At 43.7% G+C, this 22,433-nt stretch overlaps 1 protein-coding gene across 3 annotated transcripts in view; it reads left to right on the top strand.

The window, feature by feature from the left end:
• The window catches only part of LOC131409896 (mitochondrial ornithine transporter 1-like), a 93,418-nt gene that overhangs the window by 10,952 nt on the left and 60,033 nt on the right, over positions 1-22,433 (top strand). For 2 of the 3 annotated variants that reach the window (XM_058547650.1, XM_058547649.1), the window contains 3 exons: positions 1,504-1,673; positions 2,673-2,831; positions 4,380-4,962. The exons of the other annotated variant lie outside the window; for it this stretch is intronic. In XM_058547650.1, coding sequence (XP_058403633.1) covers positions 1,504-1,673; positions 2,673-2,831; positions 4,380-4,504 — 454 coding nt within the window. In that variant the 3' untranslated portion in view covers positions 4,505-4,962. Of the gene's footprint in view, positions 1-1,503; positions 1,674-2,672; positions 2,832-4,379; positions 4,963-22,433 lie in introns of those variants that run through there. 3 annotated transcript variants of the gene reach the window in all.

Here is a 22,433-nt window from a genome sequence, read left to right as displayed (position 1 = left end):
AAGATCAAAAGGAAGTCCATACTGCAGGCAGTGTCTTCCTCCTGCAAGAAAGCCTCACCCCGAGCCAACTCGTAGAAACCTGGGTTTGTAGTAACAGGCCAGCTCGGCCCCTGGGGGCCCGCCTTACATCCACCTGCGTCACCGAATGGGGCACAGGAGGTCGGGGCTGAGATGGGAGGCAGGCCTTGATTTTATACTGATGTTTGACGTTAATGTATGTGACTGTTAGTTTAATGTAACTTTAGGACAACTGGATGTGGTAGGTCTATTAGGCTTTTGCTCACAGTTTGGAGAAAAATCGTTAGGGAATCTCTCTCCCTTGGGCAATCAGCTGAGGGGATGACCTCCTAGGGCTCTTCTGGAAATGTGTGACACGTCTTGGTTGTCCAGTGACAGCAGGATGCTGGTATTTAACAGGTGAGCACCAGGGAGCCAGTTGTCCTGCTGTGAGCAGTTCAGTAATTCCCGTCCTAGGAAGGATTGCCGCGTCAAAACCCCGTCCCAGGGTTTGGAAAGGATCTTCTTTTCTGACCCCTGGGAACTCTCCGAGAAGTCTTCTGGCAATTTGTTTCTCAGACTTTCCCCCTTATTCTTGGACTCGCATTGGATTCCAGTTTCACAACCCTGCTGGGGACTGTGGCTGGTGGTACTAAACCCACAGGAGATGAGGCGAATGCTTCCATTTTTGGACTAAAGTGCATTCATTCCTCCGTCTCGATTTGCGTCGGGATAGTTAAAAGCAGGTGGCCGTTATCCCCTCAGGGCTTGATCTTTATTGGTCCAAACCGAGTCACCTGCTCTTTGAGAACAGAATGAGGAGCCAGGGGTTCACCAAGCCTACCGAGGGTGTGGTTTCTGGCGCTCTCCTTCCTGCCGTGGCGCACGCCACCAGGAAGAGGAGTCTGGACGGAAGGAGTCCTGCGTTCCGGCTGCTGCAGGGGCCTGATCTGCTAAAGTAAAAACTCGTGCACACTTATCTCTCTAGGAACTAAATCCTCGGTGCTTCTTGCCTTTCAGGAGCTGTAGCTCCGTTCTTAGAATTTCTTTTGTCTTGATTGTTACTTGCTCATTTCCCTGCACTAACACAAAGCAAACAAACCCTAAACACCTGAACAAATTCTCTCCAAACACCAGATCAAAAGAAAGGTCGGGGAGCTAGGAACTGAGGGAGGTAAGAGACTGGGCAATATGATACCATTTTATTCTTGCTGAGTTTGGACAACCCCTTATTGTAATTTCACTTATTCACTATCGAAAAAATGGGTCTTAGCTCTCTTACATCTTTGATAATGACTTCTAGAAATGTATTCATCCATTTTAATAAGATTTCTTTACCCTAGAGTAGTTCAGGAGAGAAAACTTGTTATAAAATCATTGTATCTGTGCTTCTCTGAGATTTCCTTCCACAGCAGCCTTTTAGAACTCTGGTTTTCTGTCTACAGAACTAGCTGCTTCCCTGCTGCTTCGCCTGCCGTGACTGTCTCTCTCTCTGTCTCCTCCCAGTACAGTGTGGTCTGTTGTGAAGAGCATCCTTAGAAAGGATGGCCCCTTGGGCTTCTACCATGGACTCTCGAGCACTTTACTTCGAGAAGTCCCCGGCTATTTCTTCGTCTTCGGCGGCTATGAACTGAGCCGATCGTTTTTTGCATCCGGGAGATCAAAAGATGACCTAGGTGAATGTATTTGCAAGGACAGCAGGTGGGGTGATGGTGTCCGCTTCCCATGGTGGGCTTGCTGCAGATTCTGTGCACTCTGCGCCCCCTTGTGGGGGTCCACCTGGCACTGGGGAGTTTCTGGATCCCAGAGAGTAACATGGCCTAACAATTTCTAGCACCTTCCTCTGGGCTTGGCAATTTCCTCAGGACAGGGGCTGAAGCAGTTCATCCCGAACTTCTTTCCTGGAATAACATTTGTGAATTTCCTCTGGATCTGTTTTAGGGAAGAAGAAATATATAAATTGCTTTCCCTGTGGGAAATCACCAATAAGGGAGGAAATCACCTACAAATCAGCTTGCAATAAGCTTGAAACTTGGTAATAAACCTTGAAAGTGTTTTGAGAGCAGTGAAAAGTGTAGTTCTTTCTGGCTTATCCTCTGTAGCTGCTGGACGCAACCGTACCAACGTTTGGCTCACAGAGTGATTACTTTTCTCTTAAGCACCTCCCTTCAGTGTTGGTGGACCTATTCTGGGGTTAGTCACGCTCCCAGGCTTAACTATCCTGTTAATAAGACAACTTTGGTTCTCATGGTGAAGGAAGAGTCAGGGCTGCGGGGCATTAAAATATTAAAATGCTTAAGAGAAAGCTGAAAAACGCCTCGGGCTGTGTTTCACTGACCTCTGTTCTCATTCCTCATGGTGAGGGGTTGCCGTGCTGCTGGGGGCCTGCTGGTTCTGGGGGCCAGCCCTCTGGAGGATGGGGCAGGAGGGCCACAGTGCCACAATGACCAGCCGAAACACGACCCTCACTAGGGCTTCTTGTCCTGGCTTGATGAGGGGTAGACCCAGACCACCAAACGGAACCTTGTTCTCTTAGAGCTTTGACAGTCTCCTCAGGGAACTGTGTTCTGCAGCATTTTTATTTGCACCTACCTGTGGCCACTACTGTTGGCCTCTGGAAATGTCACATCAGCTGTTCTTGAGACAGAATACTGTTTGCTAATTTTCTTTTCTAGGCCCTGTCTCTTTGATGGTAAGTGGCGGCATTGGTGGCATCTGCCTCTGGCTTGCTGTATACCCAGTGGATTGTGTAAAATCCAGAATTCAAGTTCTTTCCATGTCTGGGAAACAGGCAGGATTTCTCAGAACCTTTATAAGTGTTGTGAGAAGTGAAGGTGAGTCTGGTCATTGCAGAAACAGAGGAGGTGTGTATGGAGTGACCGGTCATTTCGCTGCTGGTCTTGTTGAGGTGGATCAGGTGGTCTCCTGATTGCTCTCCTCCGCCGCCTCATATCCCTTTTCTGGTACTGTATATTAATCCACCTTTGTGGATGCCTGTTTCCAACCCCCTTTCTTGAGTTTGCTTTCATTATTCTCAAGAATATTTAAAGTTCTTATTCCTAACCCCTGGACCAGGTACCACCTGTCAGGATTCTTTGTTCTAAATAGCCTGGAAGGGATTTTTAAAATACGGGCTTTGTCTAAGGGAAGGGATGTTTTGAAGTTAGCACAACTTGTTTTACTTAATAGAGATATTAGCAGAAGATGATCTCTAAGAACCACAAAGGAACATAAAAGAATAGATGACATTCTTAATGCTAAGACTTCTGGAATTAGAAACGCGCTAAGCGGGGCCGGCCCCGTGGCTTAGCGGTTAAGTGCGCGCACTCTGCTACTGGCAGCCCGAGCTCAGATCCGGGTGCGCACCGATGCACGGCTTCTCCGGCCATGCTGAGGCCGCGTCCCACATACAGCAACTAGAAGGATGTGCAACTATGACGTACAACTATCTACTGGGGCTTTGCGGGGGAAGAAAAAGGAGGAGGATTGGCAATAGATGTTAGCTCAGAGCCGGTCTTCCTCAGCAAAAAGTGGAGGATTAGCATGGATGTTAGCTCAGGGCTGATCTTCCTCACCAAAAAAAAAAAAAAAAAAGAAACGCACTAAGCAACTTGTGAAGGTGATATGCTGTTAATATTTAGAGTTATGCAGGAGGATAAAGATTTTCTAATTAATGTTTGTATAAAACCAGTTTTAGCCTACTAGTGAGTAAAGATCTGTCCCTCCAGCATCCACTATACATCTTAAAACTTGGGATGTGAACTTCTCTGCCTTGATTTTGAGAGAGAGAGCACGGTAACAGTTTGCAGAAACTGTTTAATTTGTATCCCAAATAGAGCACAGACATCTTGTATATTACTGATAGTAACCCCTCTTTAAATTTCCATAACACTTTAGTTTTACGAAGTATTCACACCTCCCTTATCTGACTAGTTCTGCATAACTACCTTGGGCAGTGCTGATACTAGAAACAGGTCTCTGACTTCAACACCAGTGCTCCTTCTGGCCCCATGCCTCGTGGTCCTCGCCCCCAGGAGAAGCTGCAAAGCTGCTGCCCCCTGTGGCCCTATGGATGCCTTCTGTCGGCCCGTGTGAGGCCTCAGCTCTTCCCAATCCATTTACCAGGAGTTAACCAGGCGTGGAATTGGTATATGTTACCTAAGCATCAACCAGCTTTGCTGGGAGACCTAACGCTTGTCTTGTCTCCGTTAGTCTGTTTAGTTCCGTTAGTCTGGGGAAACCTGGAAATAAGTCCTTCCATCACTTGTGGTTTTTAGTGCTGTTGTCTGGATTTGGAAGTGTAAAAATATCTACACTGTGCAGCTTCGTGGGGCATCTCCAAGGAGGGGAGTCTGAGTCTTTGATCACCTTTTATCTTCTAGGAATAACAGCCTTATATTCTGGCCTGAAACCTACCATAATCCGAGCGTTCCCTGCCAGTGGGGCACTGTTTTTGGCCTACGAACACAGCAGGAGGTTAATGATGAGCCAGTTGGAAGCTCACTGAAGTGTTCTGGTGAACCTGGATCTGAGTGCAGGCATTTGAGGACTACGTTCATCTCAGGGTTTCCTGAAGCACAGGACCAGTGTGGAAATACTTTGATTTTGTGGGAATTTTGTTTTGTCTTCCCTTCTTCTGCTTTAAATCCTAAGCTTTATGGAAGGAGCCCTATTTTACATCATACGTTTCTGCTCATAATGGTACTGAAATAGGAAAGTTACTGCTCTTCTCCTTGGTGGGACACGGGGTGAGCTGCTGGCCCTCTGTGCCTAATCTGAAAGGCTGGATATAGTTGTACGAGGGCTTTTGCACGACCGTGTGTGTGTACACGCAGCCTGGACGGTTATGAGTTGTGAGTGAAGCACAACTTGGTTCCCTGTTTAACCTCAAATCTCACCAGAAAAACCCAGAGGTGTAACTGTGTTTCACAAAGATGGTTATAAGTGATGGCTTAACCCACTCTCTATGTACGGTCTCTTCTAAAATCTGCTTAGCACCTGCACTATACTAAGTGGTTCAAGTTTTTAAAAAGTGTTCCTGTGGTTCTTGAAAACTAAAATATCCATCTAGATTTATAGAGGAGACTATACCTGCATACTGGTGTGGCTTCCACGTTCTTGATTTAAGTTTCAGAGTAGGCATCCTGGGTTTCCCCAGATGCTCTACTGTTAAAATAGTGCCATTCATTTTCTAGGTGGGGTCATATTCCCCACTGTGATGCCTTGTCGGGTGTGGCCTAGAGCACAGGCCTTCGAGAAGCCTTTACCTATGCCACCTTCCCTCCTCCTCTCCCCAAGAGCTTCCTCTCTGCTGGGCTTTAGGTTGAGGAAGGGGCTGAAGGGGGTGCTGTGCTGCTGTGCTTTGGGAAGACCTTGTGGCTGACAACAGCCCTTAGCTTCTGTCTCGGTCCTGGCCTGGGTGGGATTCCAGAGTATTGTGTTGGACCATCTGTGGGCTATTGATCTACTTTGAGCTGCTCACTCATTGCCCCCACCAATTGGAAACCCATCCAGGAAGCAGAGTGCCAAAGCCAAGAGAAGCCCTCGTCCCCCGTCTGGTGACTGAGTGACAGTGCTCATGGATGGAGTCCTCCCATCTCAGAACCAGACACAATGTAGTGTCTGCACTCTACTGTGAGTACTGTCAGGGCTGAGCCATTCTGAAGTTGATCTCGGGATCCACACTCCATGCCGTGCTTTTCCAGTGTTGGAGCTTTTACTTTTGGTGCTGGCAGTCAGTGAATTTGAATGATGATCGTATATGGGGTGTTCTTTATAAAGCAATGAAACAAGAAGGGTAGTTTTGTGAAACTATGCCGTATGTGTGTACTGACAACAACAGGAAACCCCGGTTCATCTGATGCCCAGACTTGGGGATGGGCAGCTGTTCTTTGGCACCTGGTGTGAGAGAGTCCTTCTTGTCACCGCTAAAGTCAGCCACCTCATTCCGTGCTGCTCCTAGGCTGGCAAGGGTTCTCGCAATAAAGTGTGCTTAAGCAGCCCGTAAGGCTCAAAGCAAGCAGCCTGACAGTGTTAATAGTAGTCCATACATGTGTGCCTGTCCCTGTTGGCAGAATGTAGTTTTTCTACCTTACTTTTCTCTCCATACTTACGGTCAGTAGCTGCTGAGTGGTGCTTCACGTGAACAGTCCTGGCTTGAAGCAAAATAGAAGATGGGCCTGGCTTCCGCAGGAAGTGAAGGGCTTCAGAGTCCGTGGTCCCACTGCCCGGTGCCTGTGGCTCGTCTGGGTGAGCCCTGTTGGCAGCAGACCTTCTCACATGTCGTCCTTTAAAGATTGAACTAAATATCTTCAATAGAAGCAGTCTGAGGCCAGGAGGAGTGACTGGGAGTAAGCAGTGGAAACCTGAGTCAGGAGAATTTTTTTTTTCCTTCTATTTGCTTAATTCATGGTTCAGTATTTGGGTACAATTTGTACCATTTCAGATTTGTACTCCAGACAAAAATATAGTAACTGGAAATATTGTTTGAAGAGCTTCTAGTGTTCTAGCATCATTAAATTATTTACCTAGTATTTGAGTATATGATGAGTTGGTTTAAGTACTTTATATCCACGCTAAGAACCAACTGTCAGCAGCGTTGGAGGATGTTTAGTCATGTTTCCAGGTGGTGGTTTTATTGCAACAAGCACTGGTTTTTGTCAGCAGGATTCCTGCTGTAGAACAGTCTCACTGTAGGTAAATGGACAGAATGCACGTTCTGTATGTTCACTGCAGATACGACACACGGCTCTCCAGACTCACTCTCCCTCCCCCAGGCGGTGGGTGGGATGGGCTGGTTTGGCAGGATGCCATTCTGTTTTTTAATGTAGTTAAACTTCTGGCTATTAAGTTTTGGATACTTCTATTCCAGGTTAGTAAGTTCTGTTTAAGAAAACAAGGATCATTCTGAAATATTATGATGGAAGCTTCTCGCATTGGTCAAAGAATGATTCATGCTGGGTTCTAAGAAAGCAACACCAGGAGGCTATAAATAACTTCTCTTTGTAGGAGCAAAAGCAGAGTAGTGTGGCGACTCAGAATTGCCAGAAATTTTGATGCATCTGGAGGGTCAGGGAAGAGACACCCCAACTGTAATCTCCTGTATTTCAAAAAGCAAGGTTCTTAAAAACTGGAGTTTCCTTCCTTGTTATTGCCAGTATTGAGAAAGATAACTGGCTGTTGAAGAGTGAGATCTAACTATTTTTTCCCATTCACCTAAGCCCGCCACCTCATCCGCCCTCCATGGATTACTGCTGCAGGAATTTTAGAGGAAACTGTACAAGCTGTTCTGCCACAACACGTTTCTGTCACACAAATGACGGACTAATGTAATCATGATATGGAAGGAACCTGACAGCATGTTCCTCCAAGATCTTTTGCTCCAAGGGGAGCCAGATTAGGGGAGTAGAATGATGACTTTTGTCAGAAAGCCGTCAGCCAGGCTCCTGCACTGGCAGCTGGGGCCCTTTGTGGGTTATGTTGAGGGGAAAGAAGAGCACCACAACCAGGCAGCCTGCCAGGGTTGCGTGGCCTTCTGTGCCACCATGATGCCTAGTAGCTCAGAGCTCTACTTCCATCTGTGCCACTTTGCCACCCACCAGCCCTTCTCTCAAGTATGGCTCTAGTTCCCCTTTAAAAAAACACCTACTGTGGTAACTGCCAGATAGCCTGAGCTGCCAGCCTGGGTGGTTAGTGGTTAGTGTGCTGGTTACAAAGTTGCTTAGTTGGCGTGGTCTGCCCCGAACCCTGTTTTTCCCCCACAAACCATTTTTTTTAGCGTGTGCTTGTGGGCGAGTGCGAGGTTTTCAGGAACGAGGACACTGTTTCAGCAGAGGCACTGGTTCTTCTTAGTTGCTACCTCTCATTTCCTGATAAATTCAACTTGGTCTAGACTTGCCAATAAAAGGAAAATCACTCAAGGATAATTGAGATAAAGCCACAGTAGAACTGTTTTCAAGGACAGTTACGGCCATGAGGTATAGTGGCAGTGAAGGTGCTTAGAATAAAGTGGCTGCCAGTACCAAAGAGAAGATGACTCCCCGTGGACACAGGACTAACCCGTGTTCACGACGATGAGGTGACCTTCCCTCACAGAGCTCCACAAGCCCCGGTGAGGTTGGTGGTGAGGGGGGTGGATTTTAAAATAATAAATCTAGATTTCTCTAGGCAAATGTTTCCTGTGACTTCACCTGTGATGTTACGCAAAACCAAAAGTTACCGAGGAGTCTTGATTCCTCACGTTTACAAGGCTCAGCCTCCCCGACGCCTGTGCCTGTGGAGGCAGAGGTGGCTCAGCACGCTCGGGGCAGTGCTTGGAGCAGGACAGAGCATGTGTGGGGGGGACTGCTTGTGCAAACATTTCTCTGGGTGTGCAACAGTCTTTGCTGCCAATCTGATGTTTGTTAACAGATGGTTTGTAAATCAAGTGGAGGAAGAAAATAGCAAGTACCTTTCTAATAGATCTGAAATTACAAATGTGAAACAAAGCAGGGAATAAATACTTGTCCAAAAATATATAAGGATATGAAATAAACCCACAGTATTGGGGGGAATCGCAATTTTTAAATATCTCAGTTGTGATATGCAAGTTTTATTATTTCCAAGTTCTTAAAAGTGATAACTTTTAATGTTCCCGTTCGTGCCATGGAGTGGATCCTGACTCCTAGCGACCCGGTGTACAGCAAAGCAGAACCCTGCTGGGTCTTTTTGCGTGGTCCTCTCACCTTCCTGGGCTTATCAGACAGTGCTCCGCTGCTATTCACGGGGTTTTCATGGCCAATTTTTTTTGGAAGTGGGTGGCCAGGTCCTTCCTCGTAGTCTGTCTTACTCTGGAAGCTCTGCTGAAACCTGTCCACCATGGGTGACCCTGCTGGTATTTGAGATACCGGTGGCACAACTTGCAGCATCACAGCAACACGCAGCCGCCACAGTATGACAACCGACACAGACGGATGGTGTGGTTCCCTGACCGGGAAACGAACCCAGGCCGCAGTGGTGAGCACACCGAATCTTAACCACGAGACCACCAGGGCTGGCTAACGTTCCTCTGCACCGTGTTCCAGGTTTGTCTCAACACGGATGAGAACTGTGTGTGAGGCATGCTCCGAAGAAGAAGAAAAAATTGCCACTGACATTTTATCTTTTATATATTTAATAGATTTCTTAAGACCATGTTTACATATATTTAAATGTATATCGAGAAGGATATAGGTTTATCAGCTCTGTAAACATGTAGCAGGGTTTGGGAAGAATTGATCTGTTCTGGAAGGGCTACTGTGTCTAGACGTCAGTTATGACTTCATCAGCTATGACTTCATCAAAACAACTCAACTGCAAAATCTGCACGGTAAATTTTCCATGTTTTTTTGTTGTGGGGATTGTCTAGTTCGCTTCTTGATAGATAAAGCCTAGAATAGAAAAAAAATCATTACATTTTATTTTAGGGCTGAGAGAAAAGCCGTGCAGCAGGGCACCCTCGTTTGAGCTTTAAGACAGACTTGCCATGACTAGTCTCGGCCCTTTTCTGTATCTTACATTTCTCAGAGCCAACTCTCCCACTTTCTCTAGTGAGACGCAGAATATCTTCATCCTCAGTAACAACATGTCACTGATTCTTGTAACATTGGCTTTAATGGAGTTGATGACATCTGGGTTTAATAAAATAAATTTCTATGTGACAGAAATCAGCCAGAGAGACTAGATGTGTATTAAAACCCAGTAGTAAAATACTGAGTGTCTTTTAAATGATAAAGTTGGCATTTTCAGCCAATTAAGAATCTTGTAACTAATAAAAGCAGCTTTCCCAAGTAGTATGGAAATTTAAATGTTAAATCTTTAGAAACATAAAAGTGAGAAAAATCATCTAGTTTGTTGCCTCTCCAGTATGAATGTGGTGTTTTAAAGGAGAAAAGCGTGTTCCTAGCAAGAACCACTCTTGAGGAGGAGCATCAAGTGAAGTTCTACCCAGATGTCCATTTGAGGGACTTTGCTGGTGTTAAGAGTCCAAGTTTATTGTTTGCAACCATCTAGGGTTAAAATTCGTAACAATTTTCCATCAAATCCAAAGTTCACTCTATCAAAATCCATTCAATGTGTGTGTGTTATAAGTGTGTAGGCCAGATGTTCAATTGACTGTTGCCTTACTGGGCTTGAGGTGTGATTAAATGCAGGTCAGATGTGAAGAAAAGGCTAGGCTTGTATGTAGTGTAGAACTATCAATTCATGCCACATACGATCACAACCATTTCTTCAAAACTCACCTGCACAATCTTTTGAATAGTATTTTTCCTTTTGTATTGGATGGCATGGCGATACCAATAATCTCAAATTTTTAGCACCACAGAACAAATACTCCTTAAAGTGGAGAACTTATAGACTCAGGAATGAGTTTTTGGATATGGTAGAATGTGCTTTGGAATAATCTTCAAATAAATTAATAATTACTTTTAAAAAAAGGTTTCCCAATTTAGTTATTAGAAAATCATTTTTAAATGGGAGACTTCTTTTACCTGTCTTCATTGATACTTATTGTGTCTTATAATTTCTGCCACTGATATAAATGTGTCAGTCAGCTTTTAAACTAGCTGAAGCCTCCCTAGATGACGCCTTACTTTGGGATAGAATGTGGTGGTGGCCATCACAGTAAATCAACACTCATCAGTAAATCAACACATACTGAGGACCTGCCATAGTCAAGGTACTGAGCAGACTCCTATTAAACTTCCATGGGAGGGATTTATTACCACACTCGAGATCTGATTATAATACGTTTTAACGTATAACGCAGTCCTGTGGTATAGACCTTGAGGATAATGCAACAGTGGGTCTCAAGAAGAGCCATATTTTTTAAATAACCAGATTAAGATGAGTAAGGCAGTGAAGAGTGGTGACGCGAGGATTTTTTGGTTTCTATAAATTGAGCTTATGGCAATCAGCAAAAGACTTGCCATTACACCTTACACAGACATTGAACATTAAACTGTTTCTACTGGGTTATATCATAGCCATACCTGTTATTTTTTATAAAAGATGTATGAAACCACAGGAAAAAGGGACACTTATCATAGAAGTTAGGAATATGCTGAAAAGACATGGTTAAAAAAAAGGTTATTTTTCATACTAAAATTGATACCAAGAACTAATCATTCCAAAGGGATTAAAATTCCTTTATTCATTTATATATTTACCAAAGAATTGTAGCCATTAAATATGCAGCACTTACAGTCTATAACGTTATACTCAAGACACAAAGAAGGCTTTAAGAGACTGCTGTTCCTTTCTCTTGCTGTTTCTACCAAAATTTTCAAGGAAATCTATTTTTTCTATGATATTTATAAATTGAGACACTGGTCTTTTAATCTGGTTTAGATAGTGCTAAACAGAATCTACTAAGGATCTATGCTTATTTATGCCCAAATATACCCATTTCTACAAGGAGCTGCTGCATTGGATAATTAACCGTCATTCTTGATGATAGAAATACCTAAATTTTCTGAAAGTGAGCTCATCTCATGGCCCTTAAAAATCACAAAGGCCAGGTATTACCAATGTCACCTGGGCCAGTGCCCTTACACCAGTGTGTCTGCTTAGAGACCACTGATGGAGAATACAGACTGTTCCGTTATTCAAGGGGTAACCATTCCAATGTGGGAACTATCCAGGTCAGTTGCTTCAACACATTTAGCACTTCATTACTTAACAGATTCTCCCCCAGCAGCAGATGAAGGAAGGCACAGAAAAAACAAGTTTTAAATTGATCAGCGTATTTACTTGTTGGCATTTCTGTTTGGTGATTTAATAGGAATATGAATTGAAACTATTGAGGCTTAGAAATTTATGTACAGAATAATGCTTATACATTTTATGACTCGTCAATATAAATTATACTCATTCAGAGTAATGACAGTGGCAGATATTCAGTTTTTCAGTAAATATTGGATTAAAAATACTATTTATAATGTATTATAAATTAATTCAGAGGAAAGTAAAATCTCCCTCCTGGTAAAGTATTTTGTAAATTATGGGGAGCAATGTGTTTTCATAACACAAAACAGAAACATGATCACTGCTATACAGTAAAACATACCTTTGTTGTTTTAACATCTTGGTTTCTGTATTTTTTCTTATTTGAAAGTTAATCCATGCAAGTTGTATAGAATTTAGAAAAAATAAATGAGCAAAAGAATTTTTAAATTACATATGCTCTTCTTTTAAAACAACTTTACAGATGTGACTTGTTGCTTTTCTTTTCTCCCCTCCCTGGCTAGGGGTTGACATCTCCTATCCTCTCCCTGTTGGGAATTGTAGCAAAGGAAATCCCAAACCAGCATCATTTAGAAGACCAGACAAGAATAAAGGCATAGGCTGTTTCTTGATTACTCACTGGCGAGAAAAATTTCACTTTGACATCCTCATAGAGAGGTGGACAGTCAAACAGACTAATTATTACTTTGTTTTCTCCGACTTCATGATCCACCTGTGAATGAATACATGGAATTCAGAACTATACACCTAGCTAATAAGGAGATAATAAGTGTAACAGTGAAGTTCATGTTCACTTATTGAGGCTTCCTGTATTTATCAAGTACTCTTGGTCTCATGGCCCAATCACTATATGTATAAATAAATGTTAATCATTATTTCTATAAAGTTGCAATACTGTTGTTTACATTTTAAAAAGCCCCACTTGTTTGAGGGTTATCGTAGGGCACTATTGAAAAGCAAGTATTCAATTTTCTATTAGAGTTTAACTAAGTAAACTTGACTGTTGAATGTGTGTCACCCGATTTTCATATATTAGGAATACCCTAAGAAGCTCAATTTTAAAGCCGACATTCACATTCAAAAAGCAATGCATAATTGCTCACGTTTTATCAAAAATGTGATTGCTGATGGGATCATAGGCCTCGTCCAGAGCAGACTACTGACTGGACTGACCAAAGACATGCCATGTTTCTGGCATGAGCGACTTTGAAGCTATACTGAATATTTCTGTTACTGGTTCACCCATGTATAATAGTGGCATCCACAGTGAGAAAGGTCTATGCTAGACCCTGTGAAAATACAAAGGTGCAGACTCAGTTGATGCTTCAGGGAGCTACACACATAAGGAACAAAGTAGAATGGCATATAATTACGTGTCAAGCTGTATGATGAAGTCTGAGTGTGCCGTTGTGTGCTTTGCGGGAGGTTAGCTGGAGGTATAGAATGAGAAAGCCTCACTAAGGAGGCAGAAATTGAGTTGGGCATGGAAGGACGTGTATAAATGAAGAAGAGCATTGAAAAGACAATCCAGTTCAGGCAGGGGGCAGTTGGGGGGGGGGAGGGGGCACAAAGGGGAAGGGGGAGGAAAGACCAGCAAAAACAGGAATCAGAAATTAGTGTTGTGTTCCAAAGGCCAGAGGGGACGCAGTCTACCTGGAATGGAGCCTACAGGCCAGGTTACTGATGGAATAAGCTCATGTCTGATCGGGTTGGATCTCGAGAGTTCAAGAGGTGGGGAAATAAGAACAAAGTTGTTGAAGAATATGGTGGGGCATTTCCTCTATGACAAAGTGGCCTGATAATTATCACATGTAACATTTATTTAGTGATTAATAGCTCACAGAGCAACGTCACATATATTATGTGATTTAATCCTTGCCACACTTGAGATGTAATCTTGATTTTATAGATAAGAATACTGAGCCACAAAGATACTAACTGGCTTTGACCACGGGCACACAGTGTGTCGTCTCCTCTACCTATAGCTTTTCACCAGGAGAGCAGTATTTCAGGATGCACGTTGCAGGACTCCTTATACTGCATTGTATAAGGAGAAGGAAAAGGTAAGGAGATGGTTGTAGAAATCTAGGCATGAGCAAATGAGGTCCTGGACTAGGTAGTGGCAATGGGAACAGAAAAGAAGGGAGTGAGTGAAGAGAGATTTCAAAGGTATAATCAGCAGGAATTGGTGACCAACCGAATATAGAGGGCCAAGGCAAAGAGAGAATCCAAGATAATACCAAATGTGAAGGCCTGAGTGAGAGAATGCTGGTGCCGTTTGCAGAAGCAGAGGAAAAGCTCATTTGATAAATATGGATTGACAAGTGTGTCTGAATTGTTGGGGCAGAGACTGTCCCTGTTGTAGCTCCGGTGTCTATCACACAGTGGGTGCTCTAAATATGTGTTGAGTGAATGAAAGAAAAAAGTAGAGTTTAAAGCAGGGGGATGGATGAGCAGAACCAGTAACAGAATATGCACAGAGATGGGAACAGCAAGCCAAGGGTCAGGCCTGGGTGAGTGCCCTCATGTAGGGGGCCAAAAAGAAGGGAAAGGAATGGTGTTGGAGAGGTAGTAGTAGAACTAGAGACAAAAGCCTGAGAGAGAATTTTAAAAGTTAATTTTTCTTAGACCCACGAAGGAAGCTTTCTTATTGCTTCCGAGAAGGTCTGGAGTCTTAGGCATTGCTTTACATGTAACAAAACATTGAGTATCAGGTCCTATTGCTTTGGGTAGAGATTCCTCCGCAATGCAGACACTCGTGCATTGTTTCTCACAGTGCAGTCCCATGGGACATCTGGGTTAGAATCACTTGGGACATTGCTAAGTCTAGAGATTCCTGGGCCCCATTCCAGATTTCCTGAATCATACTTTTGGGGTACAACCTAGGAATCTGCATCTTACAAGCTCTTAGGTGATTTTCTCGCACACTACAATTTCAGAATCAGCGCCATACAATAAAATGACGAAGAAGAAGAGTATATGGCTAAAAATGACCAGATACGTGAATTTAAAACTCTGATAGATTCCTGGGAGCATGCTTGGCATTTAGGGAAAAGTGAAAGGCAATGCAACACTCTGAACTGAAAATATGTTCTGGAAAATGCCCTGAAAAAACTGTTTTGAACAATGAGTTTAATTTACCTCTGACTAGGGACACCCAGTTGGATGGTAATCAGAAAGCAACCTGGGGCCGGCCCCGTGGCTTAGCGGTTAGGTGCGCGCACTCCGCTGCTGGCGGCCTGGGTTCGGATCCCGGGCGCGCACCAACGCACCGCTTCTCCGGCCATGCTGAGGCCGCGTCCCACATACAGCAACTAGAAGGATGTGCAGCTATGACATACAACTACCTACTGGGGCTTTGGGGAAAAAAAAATGGAGGAGGATTGGCAATAGATGTTAGCTCAGAGCCAGTCTTAGCAAAAAGAGGAGGAATAGCGTGGATGTTAACTCAGGGCTGATCTTCCTCACAAAAAAAAGAAAGAAAGGAAAAAAAGAAAGCAACCTGGCCTGTCTTTGTGGTGAGCAACGGTTTGGGAAGGTCAACATGCTGATTTGACATTGAGACTGAGACAAACACCAGAATTTTCAGTTCATGTGCTTTCTCTTACCCTGCAGTTTATGTGAGCAGCAGAGACAAAGACAATCCTTCGCTCCATTGTTATTTGTACTTTTAGATCATTTCCATTGCCATTTCCAACACCTGAATGAAATGAAAAAGTTAGGCTGGTTAGAGCAAAGACCAAAATGTCTCACCAATTAACATTATGGATCAAAAAGACAAAAGATTATCCCAGCTAACAGCATGTCCATACTGAAACATTTGGGACTGCATCGATTTTGTCTTTGAAAGACAAGACTTCAAGCCCAATTCTGTCTCCTAAAGCAGAATTTAGAAGGCTGGAGAAAAAAAGAGACATATAGTTCAGCTTCTAAAACTTAGAATCTCATCGTTTCATCTTTCTAGGAAAAAAAATAGGAAAGGTGACTTTGCAACCTTCCTTGTTAACATGTTGCTTGCTTCAGACTTCTAATCATGATGTTTCTTAACAAGAGTGTAAGTTCCTCTTGCCCTAGTTTAAGTCCAGTTCCTAGCACAGCCTCTATGAAAATATAGGATAGCTGTATCCAAACATTCCTGCTGTGGTCAGTGTATATTTACAGACAAATGGTTTCTTGCCCCTTTTGCAATTCCAATGACCCGCTTCCTTTAGCATTTCCTCAAAGGGCTGGATTCTCAAAGCTCCAATTAATTTTTATTGCTTTCCTTTCAACCATGCATATTTCATTTAACTATGCACAGAATTAGGGCCGGCCGCGTGGCTTAGCGGTTAAGTGCCCGCGCTCCGCTACTGGAGGCCCGGGTTCGGATCCTGGGCGCGCACCGACGCACCGCTTCTCCGGCCATGCTGAGGCCACGTCCCACAGACAGCAACTAGAAGGATGTGCAGCTATGACATACAACTATCTACTGGGGCTTTGGGGAAACAAAAAAGGAGGAGGATTGGCAATAGATGTTAGCTCAGAGCCGGTCTTCCTCAGCAAAAAGAGGAGGATTAGCATGGATGTTAGCTCAGGGCTGATCTTCCTCAAAAAAAAAAAAAAAAAAAAAACTCCATTAGACTAAATGACTGTCTGCCTGTATGGAATAGTTTACTACTCACAGAGGTTTGTACAGATACTGTTATCCCCAATGTTAACAAAGAAGAGACTGGGGCAGAGTGTACACTCAGGTACAATCCAGGCTCTCACGCCATCCAGATGGTTTATAGTTGGCTTTAAATTCCTTAGAGGAAGAAACTGCTCCAACAGCCCACTGTGCTGCCTCTCACACTGTAGAGTGAGGCAGTCCAGCAGGCTGTGGGGGCCACTAAGGGTGGAGAGGAAGGGGAGCAAGGTGACGCTGACCCCTAACTTCTACCAGGCAGCCCCCTGCTGGGACAGGCTGTGCTTCTAGGCTCTGCCTGCACAATGCTTGCTTGAAAATTTAGACCCAGATTTCCCGCAGAAACAATGCTACTGGGTTGAAGTTTGTTTTCAGAAGCCAGAAACCTATGTAATCTGTTTGTGGTAATCCACTAAAATTCCTCACCATCAACAAGAGGTGGTGGTGATATGGGTGTGTGTGTGTGTGTGTGTGTGTGGAGGGGGCATGTAAGTAGTTTGAAAAAAGCATTTTATATTTTAACTAACAATCATAATTTATTTTTTTGACTATGCAGTTTATATTAAAAGATTCTTTCATTTCTGAATAATTGGACGAAATGTTTCAAAAGTATACATCTAGATCTTATTTTGGGTGACTCCTCAGAAGGCTATAAACACTGTGCTGTCTGGGCAGATACCAATGCTCTGGCACCATTCCACCCAGGAGAGGTCCCGCACTCAGCACATCCTCATGGTCCACATCTTATTTTGATAAGAAAAGTGTTTCTGTTTTACAGTTTTGACTGAGAATTGCCCCCTGATTTAAAAGGTAATGGGCAGCCTAACGTACTTGGAGGAAGCTTGGTAACAGGTCTTGGGTCAAGGGGGCACTCGGCAACTTGCTCAGTGACTTAGCAAGGTGAGTCCCAACTCTGGCTGCACATGAGTTTCCTAGAGAGAATTGAACTCAGCAAACACCAGTTCCCAGGCCTCACCTCAGACTCGGTGAGCAGAGTCCCAGTGGGCCCAGGAACCTGCATTTTTATAAAGCTGGTGATTCTGATGTAGCCAACTTTGTGCTCGTCTTTTGAGCATCTTTGTTCTAATGTGTTAAGTGTACTGGATGAAAAGAGGGATGATTAAGTACAATCCAGGTTAGAATTACAAAATGTAAGCACACCCTGGCCTCGAGTGTTCTTGCATCTGTGGGATCTATAGCCTTCATGTCTATGTGGATGGGTTTCCTGAAGAATCGGAAACCAATTAAGATTAGAAGCCCTTCCTGTACCCTCTTCAGAATCTTACTTGTAAGCCAATGAAGGTTTTCCTCTGCCCTCATTCCTTACACATCCCTGCTTCATCTGCTAAGCTCCAGTAGCTTCCAAGCAGTGGGCTTGCCCATGATGGATGGGAGGGTGCTTTGCACACAGGCAGTGAGTTCCCATGGATGGGGCAGCTCAGTTCCAAATTCTTCTTGGGCATTCTGAGAACTAGAAGAGGAGCCCAGTACTTAAGAGATTTCCAACAAGCAAGTGTTATCAGGCTGCCACTTGCTGCTACTTGAAATCAAGAGCAGAGAGAACTTGAAACAATGCTTACATTCTAAGAATGAGACTAAGCTGGCAACAGAATAAAATTCAAAACTCTCCTATGATAAGTAAAAATGACAGGAAAAAAGGCAATTAGAGGCCTTGAATTTCAGACTTCTCTGAAAACTAACGCAGTGATGGTGAGGCTCGAAAATGATGAAGAGCATCACTGGGGGGAGGGCCCTGTATTTGACTGGGTTAAAGACAGTGCTTTCATTTTGTGCAAAAATGAAGTCTAGGGACTCATAATTCGTAAAATATCTTCCCGCTTCCTGCGACCCCCTCAAAATTCTGTAGTCACATTAGGATTTGAAACTCTTATCCTTGCCAAAGAAGGAAGGAGATGAAACACGAATGGCAAAGTGGGGCTGGGAGTGAGGTCTCAGTACAGACTCAGAAAAAGAAAGCACTATCACAGTTGTAAACTTTTATTTCTGAACTCTTTCATTTCTGTCGTTTTAGGTCCTTGCAGCAGCAGGAGAAATGAATGCTTCTAAATCTCTGAAGTCAGCCTCCATGGTGCTGGCCGAGTCCCCCATAGCCCTCCAACTGTGTTACCTACAAACCTTAACCACCGTGGCCACAGAGAAGAATTCCACGATTGTGTTTCCTCTGCCCATGAATATACTAGAGGGCATTGGTGGTGTCAGCTATGATAACCACAAGAAGGCTCCCCACAGAGCCTGAGGCCCTCCTGATGCAGCCAGCCTTGGCTTAGGGAGTCTTTCCTGTGAAGAAGCCAGCAGTTAGAAGTGCTGGGAATTTCAGCACTATTCAAGCAGAGTAATCCACAGCTAGAATAGCATCAGCAGGGAAATGCTATAGAGGCTACCAAAAAAAAAAAAAAAAAAAAAATGAGGGCTGTGTACTACTTTTATTTTTAAGAACATAAACAATTTTGCATTATTCTTGTAATACTCAGTAACCGTCCCTAACTTACAGCAGGAACTTGCTTGCAGCAGGGGGAGGAAATCTTTGGGTGACTGTGACCAAGATCTCAGAATTACTTTTTTAATGCTTTTAAGAAGCTCTCTAGGTAATCTGTGAAGTAACGTAGGTCTCATATTTATGCTAGATATTTGCTTTATAATTCCAAAGTAACTATTTGCTAAATCTCCAATAATTACAAGAAAATCCCACAATGCTTAAAATCATGATTGATTTTGATGTTGAAGGCTAAAGAGGCGCTGAGGCTTCCAGCTGCAAATTTCTCACCAAGCCTGCAGGGCAGATTGCACTCAGCGCTCTTGCTGAGCTCCTCCTGCTGGGAGTGGGGGCCAGTTCTCAGCCTCCAGGCACCTAGTTAGAGGGTGGGGCAGGCACCGTCAGGGGGAAAGCTCCAGCCAGCTTATCTGCTTACATGTGAGAATGCTTGTCAAAGGTTGAAGTCAGTGGGGACTATCCTTCTGTGGATTTCTTGTGTCACTCTATTTTTAGTCCCAAGAGCCATAAGTAATCAAGAATTGTTTGTAAATGCTGGTCTCCCACTCCAAAAAAAAAAAACCTGTTAAAAATAAAGAAGCTGTAGAATGTGGATGTGATGTATTTAAAAATTGCTTTGTTAGAGATTAGTTTGTTGCCATGGTGCAATTTTCTTTTGGGATCCATTTTGAGCAATGGGCTAGAATTTTTTTAAGTTATCATTTATTGAATATCTGCTGTGTCACACTGTGCTCAGCCCTTTATGGATGCTAAGAAACATCCTCATTTTACAGATGAGAAAGTGATGTCAAGAGGTTAAATAACTTGTCCAAGATCCCTCAGCTAGGGAGGGTTGGGTTAGGATTTAAAACCAGGTCTGACTCCAAATCCTTGCTCTTAAACATCAAGTTTTACTCTGGGGAGGCTCAGAGTGGGAGGGGATGGAGCCCTTCCATTCCCTTTTTGCCTTCAATACCTATCTTTTAGGTTCTGGAAGTCTGGGCACCCACTATAGTTTCCACTGCGTCCAGGACTGTGAGAGCATGCACACACGTGCGTACACACTCCCCACACACCTCACGCTCCTTTCCACACTCCACACATACTCTCCATGTAACCCCCCACCCTCACATCCCCCCATCTCTGCTCACACCCCCTCCATGTGCTCCCCTTACACACTGTCAAAACATAGACATTATCTGCATATTAATGCAGAATTAGGATCACATTACCTTTGGTTTTGCAATCTGTTTTTTTTTTCATGAAACCATATCATACTTGATATGATTTTTGGACAATCCACAGCTTACGAACTTTTTAGTACATTTCACTGACTATGACTCTAGCATTCATTTTTAACTCACGGAGGTTCATATTTTTTCCTTATAGGCTCAATACTTGCATTCTAACAAGAACTGAGGACAGACAGAAACCTATCTTAGCTCATCCACGTCAGTACAATCTGAGTCCACGAAGTCACACCATGTAGACTCTTAACTGGTGACCATACATCTTATAAACAGTGGTGGAGAGACTTACCACAGACTAGGGCATCTCTGGCATTGCGGGCCCCCTGAGGAGGGAGCCCTACTGGTACAGGGACATTTTGCTGGCTCACTGCAAAAATCTCTTCCTAGCCTGTTCCAGAATTCCACAATTATTCCTTCTTTTGATTTCACTGATTGCGCTAAAAATGCACATCTTTTCTGTCATCATATAGCAAACTCTAAACTAGTGGTTCTCCCTGGAGGTCATCATTCTCTCACTCACTGGAAGCTTTTTTTCAAAAAGCACAGCCCACTCGTATCCCTGTGGGGTGAGAATGCGGGTGTGAAAGCTATACCAGAATCTCTGGGGCTGGGGCAAGTAAAGTGTGAAACCTCTCCAGGAGATTCAAATTACTGCACCCCTTCCAGCATTCAGCCTCATTAATTCTTTAGCATTATAATAGGTCATTTATTATATTAGTTACTAAAGGCTGACTAAAGAAGGTTCCTTTGAAGGTAAGTGTATTTGGGGGCAAAGGGACTGTAGAAGAATCAGGAAAGGTCAGAGCTCTCCTGGAATGTGAATGCCAAGAACGGTATTCTAAATACAATCAGCTCTGCCCCAGAACAAGGCTGAAGTTTTGTTTCTCTTGAGGGGGGCAGTGGGGAGCTGGAAGGGAGCACAAGATGAGATGGAGAAACAATTGACAACCTGTCTTGGAGAGAGGGAAGTGTCCAATCTCTTTGAGGTACAGTCCGGGACCACAGCCATCCCCACCAAGATTTAAGCCAGCGCAGAGAACACCCCGCAGGTGGTTTTCCTGTTCTAGCAACAGACTTGCTCTCCACTGACCATACTGCTGAAGCATCTGAAGACTCCAGCTGTCCCAGCACTGCCCCTTAGTTGCTGGGGCAATACAATTTCTGGTGGTTGCCGGCATCACACACACTGTTCACTAAGTGTATTTGGCTGTGCCCAACCTTGGAGAACGGGGATCCTTGAGAGGTGATCTCTTTCCAGAGTCTGAAAAGGGAAATGGTAGAGGGAGGGGCAAAACCCCCCTTTTGTCCTTACTGTAATCCTCATTTACCTAATCAGCCTCCCAACCTCTCTCTCTGTCTCTCTCTCAATCCCTCTTTCACACAACCCCTTGATATTAGAATAGGTAGGCTATCACTCCTTTCTCCTCCTGTCCGGATTTCCCTTACACAAAACTGCATGATCTGGCTGGCAAAGTCTGGCCCTTAATGTTCTCAAGGTGGAAATAAAGCAATTTACACAGCCCTTTATAAAGACAATTGCCTGGCTTGTAAGGTTATTGTCTTGCCATAAAATCCCATTTTTAAATGTCAGAAGCTCTCTTCATTCCTTCTGGAATATTCTAATTATCCCTTACCCCCAGTTCCATGGAAAATATAAACATCATATAGTCATAAAGGCAAAAAAGAAAAGCATTTTAATAATTTTCAAAATACTGTGCATTCCTAAAAAACTAAACTAAATTATTTTTATTCTTGGGACATAGGCAAGATAACCATTGTATTTTGAGCTATATTCATTTTTTTTCCAACATGAAGAAGTGAAATGACTCCTGTGTTTTTGCTTCTTTTAGATTGGGCAGATACAGAGATGGCATTGATTCTATTTACAAAGTAGAAGGTTCCTCAGAACTCTGTTGATAACTCCTCATTAGCATGGGATTTTTCTGTTTTTTAAGGACCATCATTTAACATCTAACACGGAATTCAGAGATGAAAGGTTCCAAAGAATGGAATCAACACGGCTCATATCTTGCCAAACCACCTGCTGTAGTCAACACAATTTGAAAATTAAAAGGTGTTGTAGACTTTTTTTTTTTGGTGAGGAAGATTGGCCCTAAACTAATGTCTGTGCCAATCTTCCTCTCTTTTGTATGTGGGATGCCACCACAGCATGGCTTGATGAGCGGTGTGTAGGTCAGCGACCGGGATCCAAACCCATGAACCCCAGGCCACTGAAGTGGAGCATGCGAACTTAACCACTCTGCCACCA

The sequence above is a fragment of the Diceros bicornis genome, chromosome 9 (assembly GCF_020826845.1).
Source record: "Diceros bicornis minor isolate mBicDic1 chromosome 9, mDicBic1.mat.cur, whole genome shotgun sequence".
Lineage (NCBI taxonomy): Eukaryota > Metazoa > Chordata > Mammalia > Perissodactyla > Rhinocerotidae > Diceros > Diceros bicornis.
The sequence above is the reverse complement of the archived record's forward strand: the minus strand, read 5'-3'. Positions and strand labels throughout refer to the sequence as shown.